The sequence below is a fragment of the Petaurus breviceps genome, unplaced genomic scaffold (assembly GCF_028583685.1).
Source record: "Petaurus breviceps papuanus isolate PSGF00001 unplaced genomic scaffold, PetGlider_PUasm1.0 126, whole genome shotgun sequence".
Taxonomy (NCBI): Eukaryota; Metazoa; Chordata; class Mammalia; order Diprotodontia; family Petauridae; genus Petaurus; species Petaurus breviceps.
Window position 1 is genome coordinate 22,054,724 of NW_027185655.1, and position 17,633 is coordinate 22,072,356.

The following is a 17,633-nucleotide window of genomic DNA, read 5'->3' on the forward strand; positions in this document are numbered from 1 at the left end:
ACACTCTCAAGGTCTCTCTGAAGAACTCTGGGATCAGTTGTGAGACACTGACACAGGATTGCCCAGCTTGGCATGCCTGCGTCAAAGAAGGCACTGAGTTTTGAGCAAAACAGAAATTTAGTAGCTCAAGAGAAACATGAGATGCATAAATTTAGAGACCTCTCCACCCCAAATGTTCACATGGACTATTTGTGCCTGACCTGTGGCAGGGCATTCCTAGCTCATATTTGTTTGATCAGCCACAGTTGGATACACTGTATCCTGACCCCAACATAGCAATGTCATTTTGGTCTCCTTTGAGTAGAAAGGACAACAACTACCAGTATCCAAGTCATATGTGATCCCAGTTGTGGCTTTTTCTTTCTGGCTATTTGCAGTATTTTTTTCTTCGACCTGGAAACTCTGGATTTTGGCTATTGGTGTTCCTGGGAGTTTACATTTTGGAGTTTCAGGAAGCCACTGGTCAATCCTTTCTAGTTCTGCTTTACCCTCTGGTTCTAAGAGATCTGAGCAGTTTTCTTTTTAAGATTTATTGAAATAGGATGTCTAGGTTCTTTTTTTGCTTGTTACTTTAATTGTCTGGTGATTTTTAATTTTTCCCTTGTAAACTGTTTTACAAGGCAGTTGTTTTTGTTATGAGGTACCTTACATTTTCCTCTATGTTTTCAGTCTTTTGACCTTATTTTAATGTTTCATATTGACTCATGGAGTCATTGGCTTCAATTTGATCCATTCTTATTTTTAGGGAGTTTGTTGCTTGGATGAGGTTTTGTCTCTTGTGCCAAGCTGTCTTTAAATTTTTTTCTTTCATAACTGTCATTTCTTTTCCATTTTTCCCCTGAAGCCCTCTCATCTCATTTAATTAAAAAACAAAACAAAACAAAAATAAGCTTAAAAAATTCTTGCTTCCTCTCTTCTAGGAATTGTAGTGGAATTTTTGCTCACGTTATATTTTCCTTTGAGGCTTTGCTTATAGAAGTTTTGGAGTCATTCTCCTCCTAAACTTCCCTGACACATAACTCTTTCTGGTAGGATTCTTTTTTTCCCCCTTTTGATCATCAAGTCTACTTCTTGACTTTGGATTTGACATTAGAACTGGGATTTATGGCAATTCTTGAGGGAAAGTCTGAGTTGGCCCTATTGCTACTTTCTTGGGATATTGAGAATTATTCTAGGCTCTTAGCGACAGCGATTTTCAAGCTTTTAGTGTTCCCAAAGTGAAATGATCCAAGGCACAGTCTGGTTGCTGCCCTTGGCAAGTTCCTGACCTGGGTTTTTGTACAAGCAAGAGTAAACAGCTCCTGGTCTCAGCTCCTCTCAGCCATCTGGAAAGCTCTGCTGGGTCAGAGTATCAGGATTGTAGGTTTCTTTTTAATCTGGGATTCCTTCCCTGGTTATTCCTGCTGGGCTGGATACTGGAAATGAGAAAGTGCTCTGTCCTATATAACTTCTGCCGTTGGCTTCTCAAGTTCCTCTTTTCTTGGTACATTGCCTAGGACCACTGTACCTGGGAATGGCACCCTGAGAGCAGCTCCCCTTTTTAGACCACATTGGATCTGTGTCCCAGAACTGGGTGGTAGGTGACAAAGTGGCAGTTTGTACCTGTCTCCATTGAAGTGCCCTGTAGGGGTCTGGTATTATCCTGATATGGATCTGGGATCTCCTCTTGCCCTGGTGAAGAGCCTTTCCCTGGAAACTTCTGTGCTTTTGCTCTGCAGACCTCCATGTTCCTTTTCCCATATTGAACTGAGCTGTACAGATAACTATAGCAGCAAGCACCCTAAGGGTCCTCAGGGTTTGCTGCCAACACAGGTTCTTGGATCTGCTTTGTTAAAGGAAAGCAACTCAAAATGGGTTAACAAGCTTACTTTAATCAGTCAAACATATATCGTTTACCTTGTTCAGGGGAAAAAGGTCAGCACCCCGAACTTCAAAGTATACAGGCAGAAGTATCAAGACAGAAACAGATCAAGTAGACAGCTTTCCAAACTGTCCAACCATTACATCCATACCAAATCAACATCTGGGTTTCAACATCTGGGTTTTTCAAAGCCGGGGGGCTCCGGACAACGGCTTCCCAGAATCTATATCAAATCACAGAACACTTCTCAAAGTGAGCCCCCAAAACAAAGCTACACATCAGGGTTTATATACCCTTCTCCTGGCTCAGAGAATGTAACAACCTTATTGACCCACTGGCCAATCAAGAAGTATCTACTGAAAAACAAGCCTCCCACCCCAGGCTCCAGGTGCACTTTAGCTAGGGGCAGGGAAGATCTTACAAATTTACATTCCCATTACAATAACTCTCTGTGATTTTTTTTTTAGAGTTCCCCATCAAGGTTTGGGTGGAGCCAAGATGGGAAAGAAAAGGAAGGGACTCATTTGAGCTCTCCCAAATTCCTTTCTAGACAACTGTAAAATAATGCCTCAGGATGAAGTGGAGTGGCAGAACCAATAAAAGGGTGGGGTGACACAAGTTTCCAATGCAGGACAACTTAGAAGATTGGCAGGAAAGGTCTGTCACACCAGGGTGAGAGCAGGGTATGGTCCAGAGCGGGCAACATGCTGGCAACATAGCAGTTATCGTAGGGGCAACAGAACCAGTAGCAGTGGCTTCCAGAGCTCTCAGTTGGTGGTAAGGAGCCCCTTTGGTGGCACTGGATGCAGGACTCTCTTGCATTGTCCATGTGAGAATTCATCCAGGTCACAAACCAAGGGTGAGGAGAAGCATTAGCACACTAAATCTTTCAACTACAAGGGAGCAGGAACTTAGTCACAATTTCAGGATAGAAAAGAGGGCTTGCAGTCACTCACAGACCTGGAGAACAGGCCAGAAGAGTAGTAAACATACCTCTCCTTAGGCCATATTACCTTGGAAGAATGAAAACTGTTTGCGACCCCCAGAAATAGCTGTGAAAATGATTGCACAAAAAACCTGAAGCTTGGGACAGTGCCCCCTCTACCTCAGGATTAGAGTCTAACTTTAACATAAAGTTAAAGGCAGCTGGGGGCACAGTGAATAGAGCACAGGTCCTGGAGTCAGGAGGACCTAAGTTCAAATCTGTCCTTAGATACTTGACACACTTACTAGCAGTGTGACCTTAGGCAAATCACTTACCCCAATTGCTTTGCCTTCCCCCATCCAAAAAAAAAAGTCAGGAAATAAACTGGAAGAATGAGCAAATAATAAAATAAGAACCTGACCATAGAAAGTTACTATGGTGACAGGGAAGATCAAAATACTAACTTAAAAGACAACAAAGTCAAAACTGCTACATCTAAAGCCTCAAAGAAAAATGCGAATTTATCTCAGGCCCAAAAAGAATTCCTAGAAGAGCTCAAAAAGGATTTTTGAAGTCAAGAGAGACAGAAGAAAAATTTGGAAAAGAAATGAGAGTGATGAAAGAAAATCATGAAAAGTAGCTTGGTAATGAGGCGCCAAAAATACTGAAGAAAATAGCACCTTAAAGAAAACAATAAGACATGGTAAAAGAAACACAAAAATCCACTGAAATGAAGAACTCCTTAAAAAGCAGAATTGGCCAGATGGAAAAAAAACATACAAAAATGCATTGAAGAGATGAACTTAAAAAGTAGAATTGGCCAAATAAAAAGGAGGTTAGAAGCTCACTGAAGAAAATAATTCCTTAAAAATTAAAACTGGGCAAGTGGAAGCTAATGACTCCATGAGACACCAAGAAACAATAAAACAAAGTCAAAAGAGTAAAAACAAATAGAAGAATATGTGAAATATCTCTTTGGAAAAACAACTGACCTGGAAAACAGATCCAGGAGAGGTAATTTAGGAATTATTGGACTACTTGAAATCAATGATTAAAAATATTGACTAGACATCATATTTCAAGAAATTCTGAAGGAAAACTGATATTCTAGAGCCAGAAGGTAATATAGAAATGAAAAAAGTCTACCTGTCACCTCCTGAAAGAGATCCCAAAGTGAAAACTCACAGGAATATGATAGTCAAATTGCAGAACTTCTAGGTCAAGGAGAAAATACTGCAAGCAGTCAGAAAGAAACAATTTAAATATCATGGAGCCACAGTCAGGATAACACAAGATTTAGCAGCTTCTACAGTAAAGGATCTGAGGGCTTGGAATATATTCTGGAGGGCAAAGGAGCTAGGATTACAATCAAGAATCACCTACCCAATAAAACTGAGTATAATCCTCCAGGGAAAAAATAAATATATAATACAATAGAAGACTTCAGGCATTTCTAATGAAAAGACCAAAATGGAATAGAAAATTTGACTTTCAAGCACAAAACTCAAAAGAAGTATATAAAGATAAACAGAAAGGGGAAAACATAAGGGATTCAATAAGGTCAAACTGTTTATATTCCTGCATGGGTCACTCCTAAGAACTTTATTGGCAGTTAGGAATATTCATTGACAGACATTACAGGTGTGAGATGAATATAATAGGATGGTATCTCAAAAAGTAAAATTAAGGGCTGAGAAAGAAAAATGCACTGGGAGACAGAGAAGGGGAGAGGTAGGAGGGGGTAAATTATTTGACATAAAAGAGGCATGAAAGAACTTTTATAGTGGGTGGAAGATGTGGGTAGTAAAGGTGAGTGCTTGAACTTTTATCAGAATTGGCTCATTGTAGGAATAACATACACACTCAGTTGGTTATGGAAATCTAACATATCCTATAGGAAAGTAGAAAGGAAGGGGATAAGAAAAGGTGGGGTGCTAGAAGGGAGGGCAGATTGGGGGTGGCAGTAACGGTGAAAGGAGAGAGAAGGTTAAAGTGGGATAAAATAGGATAGAGGGAAACACAGTAATCATCATGGGAAATTTTTTACAGTAAGTTTCTCTGATAAAGCTCTCATTTCTCAAATCTATAAGAATACAAGTCATTCTTCAATTGATAAATGATCGAGGGATATGAAGTTTTCAGATGAAGTAATCAAAGCTATCTAGAGTCATATGAAAATGCTCTAAATCCCCATTGATTAGAGAAATGCAGATTAAAACAACTCTGTAGTACCACCCCACACCTATGAGATTGGTTAATATGGCAGAAAAGGCAAATGAACAATGTTGAAGGGAATGTGGGAAAATTGAGACACTAGTGAATTGTTGATAGAGTTTTGAACTGCTCCAGCCATTCTGGGGAGCAATTTGGATCTATGCCCAAAGACCTATAAAACTGTTTTACGTGCCTTTTGATGTAGCAAATGTCAATACTATGTCTGTATACCAAAGAGATAAAAAGGGAAAAGGACCTATATGTACACAAATATTTATATCAGCTCTTTTTGTGGTGGCAAAGAATCAGAAATTGAGAGTATGCCAATCAGTTGGAGAATGGCTGAACATACTGTGGTATATGATAATGATGGAATATTGTTGTGCTTTAAGAAATGATGAGCAAGGTGCTCTCAGAAAAAAAACCTCAAAAGCCTCACGAACTGATGCACAGTGAAGTGAGCAGAACCAGGAGAACATTGTGTACAGCAACAGCAACATTGTAAGATGATCAATTATGAATGACTTAGCTCTTCTCAGCAATACAGTGATCCAAGACAATTTTGAAAGACTTATGATGCTGTCGGCCAACTTTTCCTTTTGGTCACTCTCTTTTCTAGGTTTTTGCCCCAGTAGTATCTTTCGGTTTTCTTGTCTGCCCTGTACACTCCCCCCTTAAATGAGTTCAAGGGGTTCCCTTTTCTCTCCAGGATCAAAAGCCCAGCTTCTGTAGAAGGTCTTCTTGGTCTCCACAAATTTTAATGTCTTCCTCTTCCAGATTACTTTCCATCTACTCCGTATGTATATTTTATATGTTTCTAGTTATTTATATACTGTCACTGCCATTCAAATGTAAGGTCCTTGAGAATAGAGATTATTTCTTCGCCTTGCTTGGTATCCTCAGCACTTTGCACAATGCCTAGCATATTAAAAGGACTTAACAAATGTTTCCTGACTGACTGTAGTTCAATCTGTTGTATAGTTGGTGCTGTCTCTCTCATATATTAATTGATATTAAGTGTAGTGATGAATAAGACTTGGGACTTTGTCCTGATTTATCTGAGAGAAGATGTGATACCTTTTTCTTTAAATAATAGACCCTTTTAAAAACATGTTATTTATCAACTAGTGTATGATGCCTATAATTATATAGATCTAGCAGTTTAGAGTAGTGAAAAATGATCTGCTTGATTTCTTAGATTTAAAATTTTTTTTTTCAGACAGCTATTTTGTTTTTCTTTTGTAGATGGCTATGCTCCATTTCTTTCTTTGGCAGCCCGAGAAAGCACTCTTGTTACCACTTTCACTGAGGATGATGCCCCAGGACCAGCCCACTACAACATTGGAAAGATAAAGGTAAATCAGCAATTCTTGCTGGTATTATCTTGTAAGATATTTTTTAGAATTAAAACACATATTGCTGTCATTCTTTTTTTATACTGTAGTCATTTCCTAAAACATCCAACCTCATAAAAAAGAAAAATAGTTAAGTAAAACTGACCAACAGTTTTGTACCCATATTCTCTTTTCCTTCCAACATAGGATTTAGGGGCTCGGAGAATAATTCCTTCCCTTCTTTTTTCTTTCCCAACCATGAAACACAGGCTCCTAAGAATGAGAACTGCAGAGGGCAAGAGAGTTTAGCTGGTTTAGTTCCCTCATTTCACAGACATATAAATTGAAGCCCAGAGAGGTTGAGGAACTTTTCAAGGTCAAATGAGCAATAAGTAGCGGCTCATTTTAAAGCCTTAATCCTAGATTTTCTCTCTTTTGGTTTTATATAGTGACGTCTGAGATAAAACACATAATATCATAACAACAGTGTGAATATAATGCTAATTTCTTCCTTATTTCATAATTTTCTTTCCTATTTAGTACAATATAAAGGGAGGCCTGAGTCTGAAAAACAGAGAAAGACGTTTTAAGAAGCTTGTTGTTTCAGATAATCCAGGACCTGGAAGCTATTATCAGGACTGTGCTGGAGCCCTGGGGGATACTAAGCCACCTTATTATTTGGTATGTTCCTTTTTAAGACCATGAAACTCAAGATACTTCTCTTTTTTTAAGGAAGATAAACCTGCTAACATGATTTATGTCTCTGAAGCAAGAAAGTAAAATTGGGCAGATTCACTAGAGATCATATTGTTAAATTATTGTTTAAAAATGAGGTAACGGTAACTTGTATGGTGATAGAGCCCTATACAAGCATAATATTTGTAACCTCTATCTACCTGTCTATGTATCTACCATCATCTCTTTATTAATATTACATTTGAGATATCTACAGTTTTTTTTTTTCTATCTGGGAGGGAGAGGAGAAGGGGGAAGAATTGTCAATATAATCAGCAAAGATGGCTACAGGCTTTTACGAGTCAGCTTTGTGTGGCTTCCCCTGATGGTGGCAGTGGCAGCACCGATCTCCATGGTACTCCTTTTTCTTTCATATAGGAACTTGTCCTACATCTCTGTCCAGGTACAGACAAATGGTTCTCTGGGGCATCAGACATTGTCTCCAGTGACTCCAGTGAGTGTATATGCTTCATTTGGAATTATTTCAGGTGATTTTTGAAGTCCCATCCGATTCTTTTTATTTTTAAACTTTTGATAACTTCTATTTTGATATCACTTATATTTCCCACACCATCCCTACTTCTACCCCCTCTGAGAGCTCATCACTTATTATAACAAATAGAAGAAAAAAGAAAAAAAGATTTCATGAAATTAATGAATATATCAAAATATATATGTAGTGTTCAACACCCATGGTATATTATTTCTTTTTTAGACATGTGAATTTTGTTCATGCCAAAGCTTTTCAATTTTATGTAATCACAGTTATGTGTTATCTTTTGCAATTGTTTCTATTGCATATTTAGTTAAGAATTCTCTCCTCCATGGTTGTAAAAGTTAAATGATTTAATTACTCCTTTTCATGGTATAATTTTGAATATTCAGTTACTGTATTCGATTTGATTTCATTGAAGAATATAGTATAAAATGTTGGTCTAAACTTAGTTTTTACCAGACCACTTTATATTTTTCCCAGTAGTTCCTGTCAAGTAGGAAGTTGTTACTTAGGTCATTTTGTTTTGGGGCTTATAAAATTGGGTTATTCATTTAAACTGGTTTTTATCTAGCCTGTCCCATTGTTCTTTTTTTTTCTTTTTGGAGGGGAAAGGCAGGGCACTTAGGGTTAAGTGACCTGCCCAAGGTCACATGGCTAGTAAGTGTTAAGTGTCTGAGGCTGGATTTGAACTCAAGACCTCCTGACTCCAGGGCTGGTGCTCTATTCACTGTGCCACCTCGCCTCCCCATCTATTTTTCTATTTTTTAATCAGTTTCAAATGGTAACCATTACTTTTTTTTTTTTGCTTTTTGGAGGGCAATTCGGGTTAAGTGACTTGCCCAAGGTCACGTGGCTAGTTTTGTGTGTGTGTGTGTGTGTGTGTGTGTGTGTGAAGTGTCTGAGGCTGGATCCGAACCCAGGTCCCCCTGACTCCAGGACTGGTGCTCTATTCACTGTGCCACCTAGCCACCCCTAACCATTAATTTTTAATGATAAAAGCCTTTTATTTTAAGATATAGTATGATAGTATCTAATTATTTTCAATATTACGTATAGTAAGTCATTACCTTTTGTAGTTTCATCATGAGCATTCAAAAAAGACCACAATGGAATTAATTGTAGTTGATGTGCTAACATCTTTTTCAGAAGATGAAGTAGGTAAATTGTACAAATAACTCAATGAGATTCTCCAAATTCAGTCAACACATGGTGAAAAATACATTGGAAAGTATGACTCAGGAGGGAGGAAAAAAAAGAAATATAAGGCTCCATGCTGCATGGAAGCTTCTTGTGTGTTTGAGGAGTACTTTCTTCAAGAAGAGAGTTGTGATTCATTAAACATGATTGAATACCACATGCCATCTTCTCCCACTGAAATTGCTTATGTTCTAATAGAAATGGCTAGTTACTGATGTGGAAATTATTTCTGAATCAGCTGTTTATTTGCAGTCAGACCATTATTTCATTAGAGTTCAGATCAAAATCAATACATAATTTTAAAATGAAAAAAGAAGATATGGGATGTGACTGAGGCAGCTCCAAATTAACCTATTAAAGCAAGGCTGAAAAAAATAGACTGATATTTACTATCACTGTTTTAAGTTTAAAAGCCTATGTAAATCACTGCCCCAATGAGGAGATCAAATATGTGAAGAGATTACCTTGTTCAGTAAAAAAACTTCATCATCTTGCCATAGAAATATGTGGCTGGCAGCTGAAGACAACACTGAACTAGAAGTTCATTTGTACACTCTTGTGGAGGAAGAAGACGGAAGGTCATGAAAAACACCACCTCCTGAACCAACAAGCAGCCGGGGAGAAGAAACAAACTAATAATGTTTTCTGGAAACTTGGGAAGAGACATAGGCCTGATTATTCTGAGGTGAAAGTGGAGTTAGGGCCACTCTGATGAAAAACTAAAAAGGTGTATTAAAACTTTTATAGTAAACTTTTTGATTGTGGTAGTTCCTGTGCTATTGAATCAAGAAGGAGAAATGGCATCAAAAAGAGAAGTTGGGAAGAGGAAGAACAGCTAATATGTACCAAATATAGAAAATCCAATTATAGGAAATTCCTGGTGGAGGCAATATAATTTTGAGGGTATTGAGGGATTGATCCCCACACTGTCAGAAAGAGTAGACAGTATCTAATATTTAGAAAAATTACAGACCTTATTATTTTGGGGAAAAGGTAGTTGACAAAATATTAATAGCTATTCAATTAAAAACAAAAAAAACAACATTAAGGCCTTGTGATAGGTACTGGCAAGACCAAAAAGGAAACCATCCCTGTTTTCAAGGAGCTTGTATTCTTCTGAGGGAATACAGTATCTACATAAATAAATATGTCTTCGTAATAAAAAGGAATTTCAAAGGGAAGAAAGTGTTCAAATTTGGGCAGAACAAGATATACCTATTTTTATCTCTGTAAACTCTTAGAGACACTGCATGGCTTACCTTGGGGCCAGGAAAACATGACATCAGTACCTATTTGTGATCATGAATAAATTCCTTATCCTCTCAGTGCTCTAGGCAAATCTGTAAATGTAAGTTACAGAGGAGGTAGTACTCACATGGATGAGATCAAATCTGTCATCACTTCTCATACCTAAGATGTAAAGAAAGTATTAAAGGAGAACAAAAGCCAGTTGATTTTCCTTTTTAATTTTTTAAGCCTGAAATCAAGTACAGTGTTTATACTCCTGAGTCCCAGAGCTGAAGGATCCAGACTTCTGGGGATTTAGGATGTTCTAGAAAGTGTCAGCCTCTTCAAGAGAAAGTGAGATCATGCACATCATCTCCCAAATTGGAGGTGCAACAGAGAAGTCCAAGCCCAAGCCCAAGGGATAAGAATATTTGGAATTTGCCCATTACTGTCATTGTGAGTTATTTCGATAGTGCTGTAAAGAATCCTTTACCATACCAGTAGTAAAACAATTGCCTTTGTAACCCTAATCGTGTTTCACTTCTGGATGAGTATAGTCTCTCAATATAGTACCATAAGATTTGATGCCTTTTTGGGTCTCCAAAAGGTAGAACTCTACGTAGGGAAAAAGTGAATTTCCCTTCTGGAGGAAGTTTGAATCCTAATATGTCTGCATGCTTGTATGGATCTTTGGAATGAAAGTAATCACTAGAAGTCTGGTGGTTGCCCCCTTCCTTTTACAAAGGAGAGTTTAAACTATAGAGTGTTGCTATGAATCCAAAGAACTGAGAGACCTCAGTCAACAAAGAGGGAAGAGTATCTGGACCCAGACATTCTTTCCCAGAGGCTTCCATCTCGGATATGTGAACATGAAATCCATCTCTTTATGCCTACTTATGTGTGTATATTTTAACATAGGTATATATAGATCCACAGACACCTGTCTGTCACTTAGGATCCAGGAAACTTATAAATTTTGAATGGAGGCCGGAGGAAAGACAGGAAAGGAATGGTGAGGAATGACTAGCAGTTGGATTTTTATATGAGACATTTTTGAAGACATGATTGAGGACAGCTTATATTTGTATTAAAGCTTTGGCAAGAAGCTACTAGTCACACATCAGAAGCAACTGAGAAAATAATGTCCTCTGTATTCTTCTCTCAGTGATCATCTCCAAGAAGCATTGTAGTGGAAGTTGATGCTCTTCTAACTTTGACTGAAAACCTAGGATCTCTGGGCCTTTTATATTTACAACATGGCCATTTGGGCTGAAAACATTCATCTCAGTATGAGTGCTCAGATATTTATGATTAATCAAAGAAATACATAGCAGAAATGCAGCAAGGAGTCTGAAATCTAAGTCTTAGATTTGCCACATATAGGACACATGCTTTTGTTTGCCATGTGTTTGGAGTTATATTGCACTTTCTCTCCACCCTGCCAGGGAGTGGCTCAGACAGTCTAGGCATGATCTGTGGACAGGAAGGGAAGGCAGAGGGCAGGTCATTCCTTTTTAAAGATTTTCTGAGTCAGAGACTTTTCCTTCTCAGATACCAGTAAAGAGTTTGCTTCATCATTTAAAGTCCTTCAGAATTGACTAAAGTATGTTCCAGGAATTCCTGTAAATTTCCAAGGGAGCTCTGGTTCATACTCCTTATGATGACGTCTTAGGCCCACCCCCATGCATGTTCTGTGAAGGGCAACCTCTACTGCACAAAGAAGGGAAGTGAAAAGGACAAGTTAAAATTATGAGTCATGTTATAGGTATGAAGCTCTTCTTATTTCTGGGAGAACCTGTACCTTGCAGAGGCAGAAGCAGTTTCTACTTCAAGGAATAATGATGAGGGGCCACTGAGTCCCCAGAAAAAGCTATCTGGTACTTTTAATAGAAAAAAGATAAGATGGGATGATTGTTGACATGTACTAAGGTAGCTAAATGTCAGCCTGACATGAACAGTCAGCAGATATGCCATCTGCCTTGGATGTGTTTCTGGATTGTGACAAGGAGCCTCTGAGACTTGCTAAACCTAATATCTGGTCATTCATGGAAGGACAAATGATACCACCAGAAAGAACTTAAGATGTAATAATAGAGAAGAATAAATCCTGGTCAAGAAACTGGAAACAGTAGGAATGCAGCTGGCATTTTCAACATTGATGCCAGTTGAAACTGGTGGATTCTGAAAAGAAAGGTGGATGAATATGATGAGATTTGGGTTTCTTATAATAGCATTAAGAATTGTAAGGGGCATTGGAAATCATCTAGACAAACCTTTTTATTCTTAAATGAGGAAACTGAAACCCAGGGATGGTCGGAGACCTAGTAAGGATTCAAACCTAGGTTCTCTAATTCCAAATTTAGTGTTCTTTCTACTACATTATTGTTGCTTCTCTAATTTCTAGTTTATTGATTAAAATGAAGGTATGATAAGTTTGTCAGGAGTCAGTGTACTTAATGGATAAAATTGTATATACCTGAAGCTTTTCAAATCCTTTTGAGGGATTTATATTAAAAATGTAGAAAACAAGAGAAACCTAGATACATGTGTGGACATATAAAAATTTATATGACAGCAAGTCATATACCAAAAAAAGGTACAAAATAGGGAGAAAAAACATTAATGAAGAGTATAAATTTTCTGGAAACTGTCTGAGGAGAGGCACTATGATCTACAGCCTCAGATCTACATACACAAATGAAGAAAGCATGGATAATAGACAAAGTGAACTAGAGATCTTACTTTAAAGAAGCTAATTTGTTGAAATAGACTTGTTGGTCTGTGAGTTTTGATAAGAATATGGCTTACCTTTTCAAAAACAGTAAATTAGAGAGATTAAAGAGGTAGTGGCATAGCATTGCCTATTAAGAACAAAAATTTGTGAGGAAATCCTGGGGCCTTTAGAGGAAACCTTGACTGAGACCATGGTTAGTGAAAATCAGCAACAGTGTTGTAGAGGGAGTTTACTACATGCAACCTGCTGAAGGAGGAAGTGGATGGGAAATGTTTGAAAGGGATTGTAAACCTGACATGGCAGCATGAGGTTGTATTTGTGGGGAATTTAACTGTCAATAAGTGTGCTGGAGGTAATAAATTCTTGGCATTTCTTAAGAATAATTTCATTCGGGGTGACCAGGTAGCACAGGGAGTAAGATCACTGGCCCCAGAGTCGGGATGACCTGGGATCAAATCTGGTCTCAGACACTTAGCACCCACCCAGAAACACCTGGCTGTGTAACCTTGAGCAAGTTACTTAACCCCAATTGCTTAGTGGCAGCCAGGTGGCACAGTGAGTAAGAGCAGCGGCCCTAGAGTTGGGATGACCTGGGATCGAATCCAGGCTCTGATACTTAGCACCACACCCAGAAATAACTGGCTGTGTAACCTTGAGCAAGTTACTTAACCCCAATTGCTTAAAAAAAAAAAAGAATAATTTCATTCTTTGAAAGGTGGCTAAAATGATAAGGAAATCTACTGTCCTGTATATCTTTATGATTAATCAGAAGGAAATGGTTACTGAAGAAGAAATGATGGTGTGGTAGGACCAGTGTATACTAGGGTTCTCTATCATGTAGACTGCTCTAGTTTTTCTCTAAAATTCGAAGACTTTTTTTTTTAATTTAGGGCTAAGTGACTTGCCCAGGGTCGCACAACTAGTAAGTATCTGAGACTGAATTTGAACTTAGGTCCTCCTGACTCCAGAGCCAGTGCTCTATCCCTGGTATCTCGAACTGCCCCAAGGAAGGAGACTTTAAGAATTACTGGACCACCTGAAAGCCATGACCAAAAAGGAGCCTATACATAATATTCAAGAAATCATAAAATAAAACTATTCAGATCTTTTAGAAAAAGAGGTAAAAGTGAAGAAAGATAGAATCCATAAATTATCTCCTGAAAGAAAACCCTTAAATGAATACTCCCAGGAATGTCTTAGCCAAAATCCATACTTCCCAAATCAAAGAAAAAATACTGCAAGCCAGAAAGAAAGAATTCAAGGAACCACAATCAGGTTCACACATGATTTAGCAGTTACCATTGTAAAGGAATGAAGAACTAGGAATATACTATCCCACAAGGCTTACAATCAAGAATATTTATCCAGAAAAACTAAATATAACCCTACAGGAGGGAAAATTTACCTCTAGTGAAATAGAAGACTTCCATGATTTTTTGTGGGGCATTTAGGTGGCACAGTGGATAGAATGTTGGGCCTGGAGTCAGAAAAACTTATCTTCATGAGTTCAAATCTGACTTCAGACATTTACTAGCTGTGTGACCCTGAAGAACTCACTTAACACTGTTTGCCTCAGTTTCCTCATCTGTAAAATGAACTGGAAAAAGAAATGGCAGCATTTCAGTGCCCTTTCCAAGGGCTCATGAAGAGCTAGATGTGACCGAGATGACTGAACAACCACAACAAGCCTTCTTGATGAAAGGAGCGGAGCCAGGTAGGAAATACCCAAGAGAGAAGCATGAGGGAGCAGTCATAAGAGACTAAACAAAGATAGACTGTTTATGTTCTGATATAGGGAGATATGTCCTCTTAAAATGCTAACATCATCAAAGGTCTTGTTGTTCAGTTAGTTTGAGTTGTGCCTACTCTTTGTGACCCCATTTGGAATTTTCTTGGCAAAGATACTGGAGTGGTCTGTTTTTCCTTCTCCAGCTCATGTTACAGATGAGGAAACTGAGGAAAACAGGGTGAAGTGACTTGCCTAAGATCACACATTAGTAAGCCTCTGAAGCTAGATTGAACTCAGTGCATCTTCCTGACTCCAGGCTTGGCGCTCTATCCATGGTAGCACCTACCTGCCTTCATCAAGAGTCAGAGAATCCAGTAAGAAGAAGGGCCTACAAGTGGTGTTGTTATTATTTGCATGATCTTAAGAGAAGAATAGAAAGAGAGGGAAAAAGAGAGAGGAAAAATGAGGAACATCATCTCACAAAATCTGAATGTTCAAGTAGAAGACCACACAAAAAGGAGGAAGAGGTTCAGGGACCTGGTGACACTTAAACCTCTCATTGAATTGATCAAGAATGTACACACACACACACACACACACACACAAAGATGAGTACAAAAATGCATTTCATTCTACAGGGAAATAAGAGATAAAGGGGAGAAGAAAAAGGAGGTGGGGGATAAGAGGAAAGGGAAGCCTTAGTCCTTAGGCAGAACAACCTAAGGAGGGTGGATTATGAAGAGAGATTTAAAATAAAAGGAATGGATAACTTTTGATTGGGTCCTGGGTAAAGGAAAGCTAAGGGTGGGGTGGGGGAGAAGCAGAAGCAAATTACCCTACATCTAGAGACTGGTGCTGAGTACATTCCTCTCAACACCCTCTTCTCTAAAATGATGGGTCAGAAAATAGAGAAGTAGAATAGAATAAGATGGAGGGAAATACACAATTAATAGTCATCACTGTGAATATGAATAGCATCAACTCACCCATGAAGCAAAAGATGGTAATAGAATTGGTATTAAAAAGCAGAATCCAACAATAGGTTGTGTACAAGAAATATGTTTAAAACATAAAGATTTACATAAACTTAAAATTAGTGGCTGGAGTGAAATCTATTAGCTGAAGTAGCCTTAAGAATACTAATCAATTTAATGACCAACCATGATTCCAGAGGTCTGATGATGAAGCATGCTACTCACTTCTTTTTTTGAGGGGGAAAGGAAGGGCAATTGGGGTTAGGTGACTTGCCCAAGGTCACACAGCTGAGGCCAGATTTCAATTCGGTTCCTCCTGACTCCAGGGCCGGTACTCTATTCACTGCATCACCTAGCTGCCCCTACTCACCTCTTGATGGAGGTGATTTTCCTTTCATTATGACCATCCATTGTAGACTGTGTAAGAATTTGCACAATGTCCTTGTTGTCACACTCATTTGATATTGGAGGAGCCTTCAGCATATCACATCGTCCATGAAGGCAAGACTCAAGTCTGGCTGTGCTGAATAGGGGCTGTCATTTCAGGGATAACAGAAATTGGTTGCATGCCTGCTGAATTCTGCTTCATCCAGTGTATCCTTCAATGAATATTTCTAGCCTTTAAGTCTTTCTCCTGTGGTCATTTCTAGTACCTTGTAATTACAGCCTAGGCTTTGATTGGTTCATTCATCAGGATAACACACAAAAGTAGAACAAAATAGTTAATGGAAAAATAAATATGAGATAACTAAGGATACATAGTAAAGCTCCTAAGTACCCTGAGAAAGAACATCTGGTACTGAAAGTTCCTTGGATTTAGAGCTAGGGGATCTTGGTTTGAGTACCAGTTCTGTTGAATACCACTTGTATTGGCTTTTGGCAAATCATTTAACCTTTTTGAATTTCAGTTTAGTTATCTGTACGATGAGAAATTTCTGTCTAGAGGATCTCTTAAATCTCTTCCAGCTCCAAGTTCTGCGATATTAAGTCATAGACCTAGATGAACTTCATCTCAGGGTACTGAAAGAACTGGCATGTAATTCCAGTGGTCTTTGAAAACTCATGAAGAATGAGAGGTGTTAGGGGCTTGAAGATGGATCCATGTCCTTATCAAAACAAACAAACAAACAAGAGTGGTTTTCTTCAAGTCATAGAACTCTGATTTTAATTTGATTTCTGGAAAAATTCTAGAATGCATTATATCTTGACTGGGTTTCAGATTAGTCGTTTTCAAAAAGGGAATGAGCCATCTCTAGAAGCCATGTAATTTTTTCTTCAGAGAACTTCAAGTGGAGGCTGAATCACTTATTGGGTATGTTGTAGAGGGAGATTTCTATTTAGCGACATGTTAGACTAGATAATTTCTGAGATTTCATCCAATCCTGATTGTTAGTGAGTCCTTGTAAATAAATATATCACAGTGTATATTTTAAGTAGTAGAGTATGAATAAGTAAAAACAGTCCCTGTGAAAGTGAAAAGTGTACAGAGGAAAATACATTTAAGACTACAGAAGTAAAGTTGATGTGGGTACTGAGGTCATCATCATGAGCTATTTTATCCTCCTTTCATGATGAATTTTGAATTCTGAAGTTAATTCTTGCTCTTCCAGTAGATTTTGTTCTTCATCCCCTATGTTGTCTGCCATTTCTTTTGTTTATTTACATGCTCAAAGATTGTTAATTTTAAAATAATTTTTACAGAAAACTGCAAAAAGATTTAACGTCTTCAGAGATGTGGATGTACCTTCTATTCCTTCCCCTGGGCAGTCACATGGTTATCATATAAAAGATGATGGTTCTATATTAAAAAAGATTCCACCTGTTGTTGATAAAACACTGGGTCCAGCATTCTACAGACCATTGTTTGTAAGTATTTTACAGAACATTTTAAGTGTTTAGTCCAAAGATTACATGTAGATTTATTCAATATTTAATGCAGAAAAGTTAATTGTGTGAGTTAATAAAGGAACTTTAGTGAATATTGAGAGTTTAAATACTGATCTAACCTATACTTTTGGTTACATTCTTGATTCAGGCATTTGTTATTGTTCATTTGTTCAGTTGTGTCTGACTCTTCATGTGCCCATAGACCATAGCATGTCAGTCCCTTTTTTTTTTTGTCATTCCCTTCTCTTCTCCTCCATTTCCTGAAGTCTCTTCAATCTCATTTTCATTGCTTCTATGACATCCCATACTCTATCCATTCC

The 17,633-nt window shown here is 38.1% G+C and overlaps 1 protein-coding gene across 1 annotated transcript in view; it reads left to right on the top strand.

Annotated features, from left to right (window-relative positions):
* STPG2 (sperm tail PG-rich repeat containing 2) overlaps window positions 1-17,633 on the top strand; it is a 579,581-nt gene that overhangs the window by 5,710 nt on the left and 556,238 nt on the right. Inside the window, 3 exon segments of the mRNA XM_069094391.1 lie at window positions 6,246-6,355; window positions 6,875-7,015; window positions 17,128-17,292. Coding sequence (XP_068950492.1) covers window positions 6,246-6,355; window positions 6,875-7,015; window positions 17,128-17,292 — 416 coding nt within the window.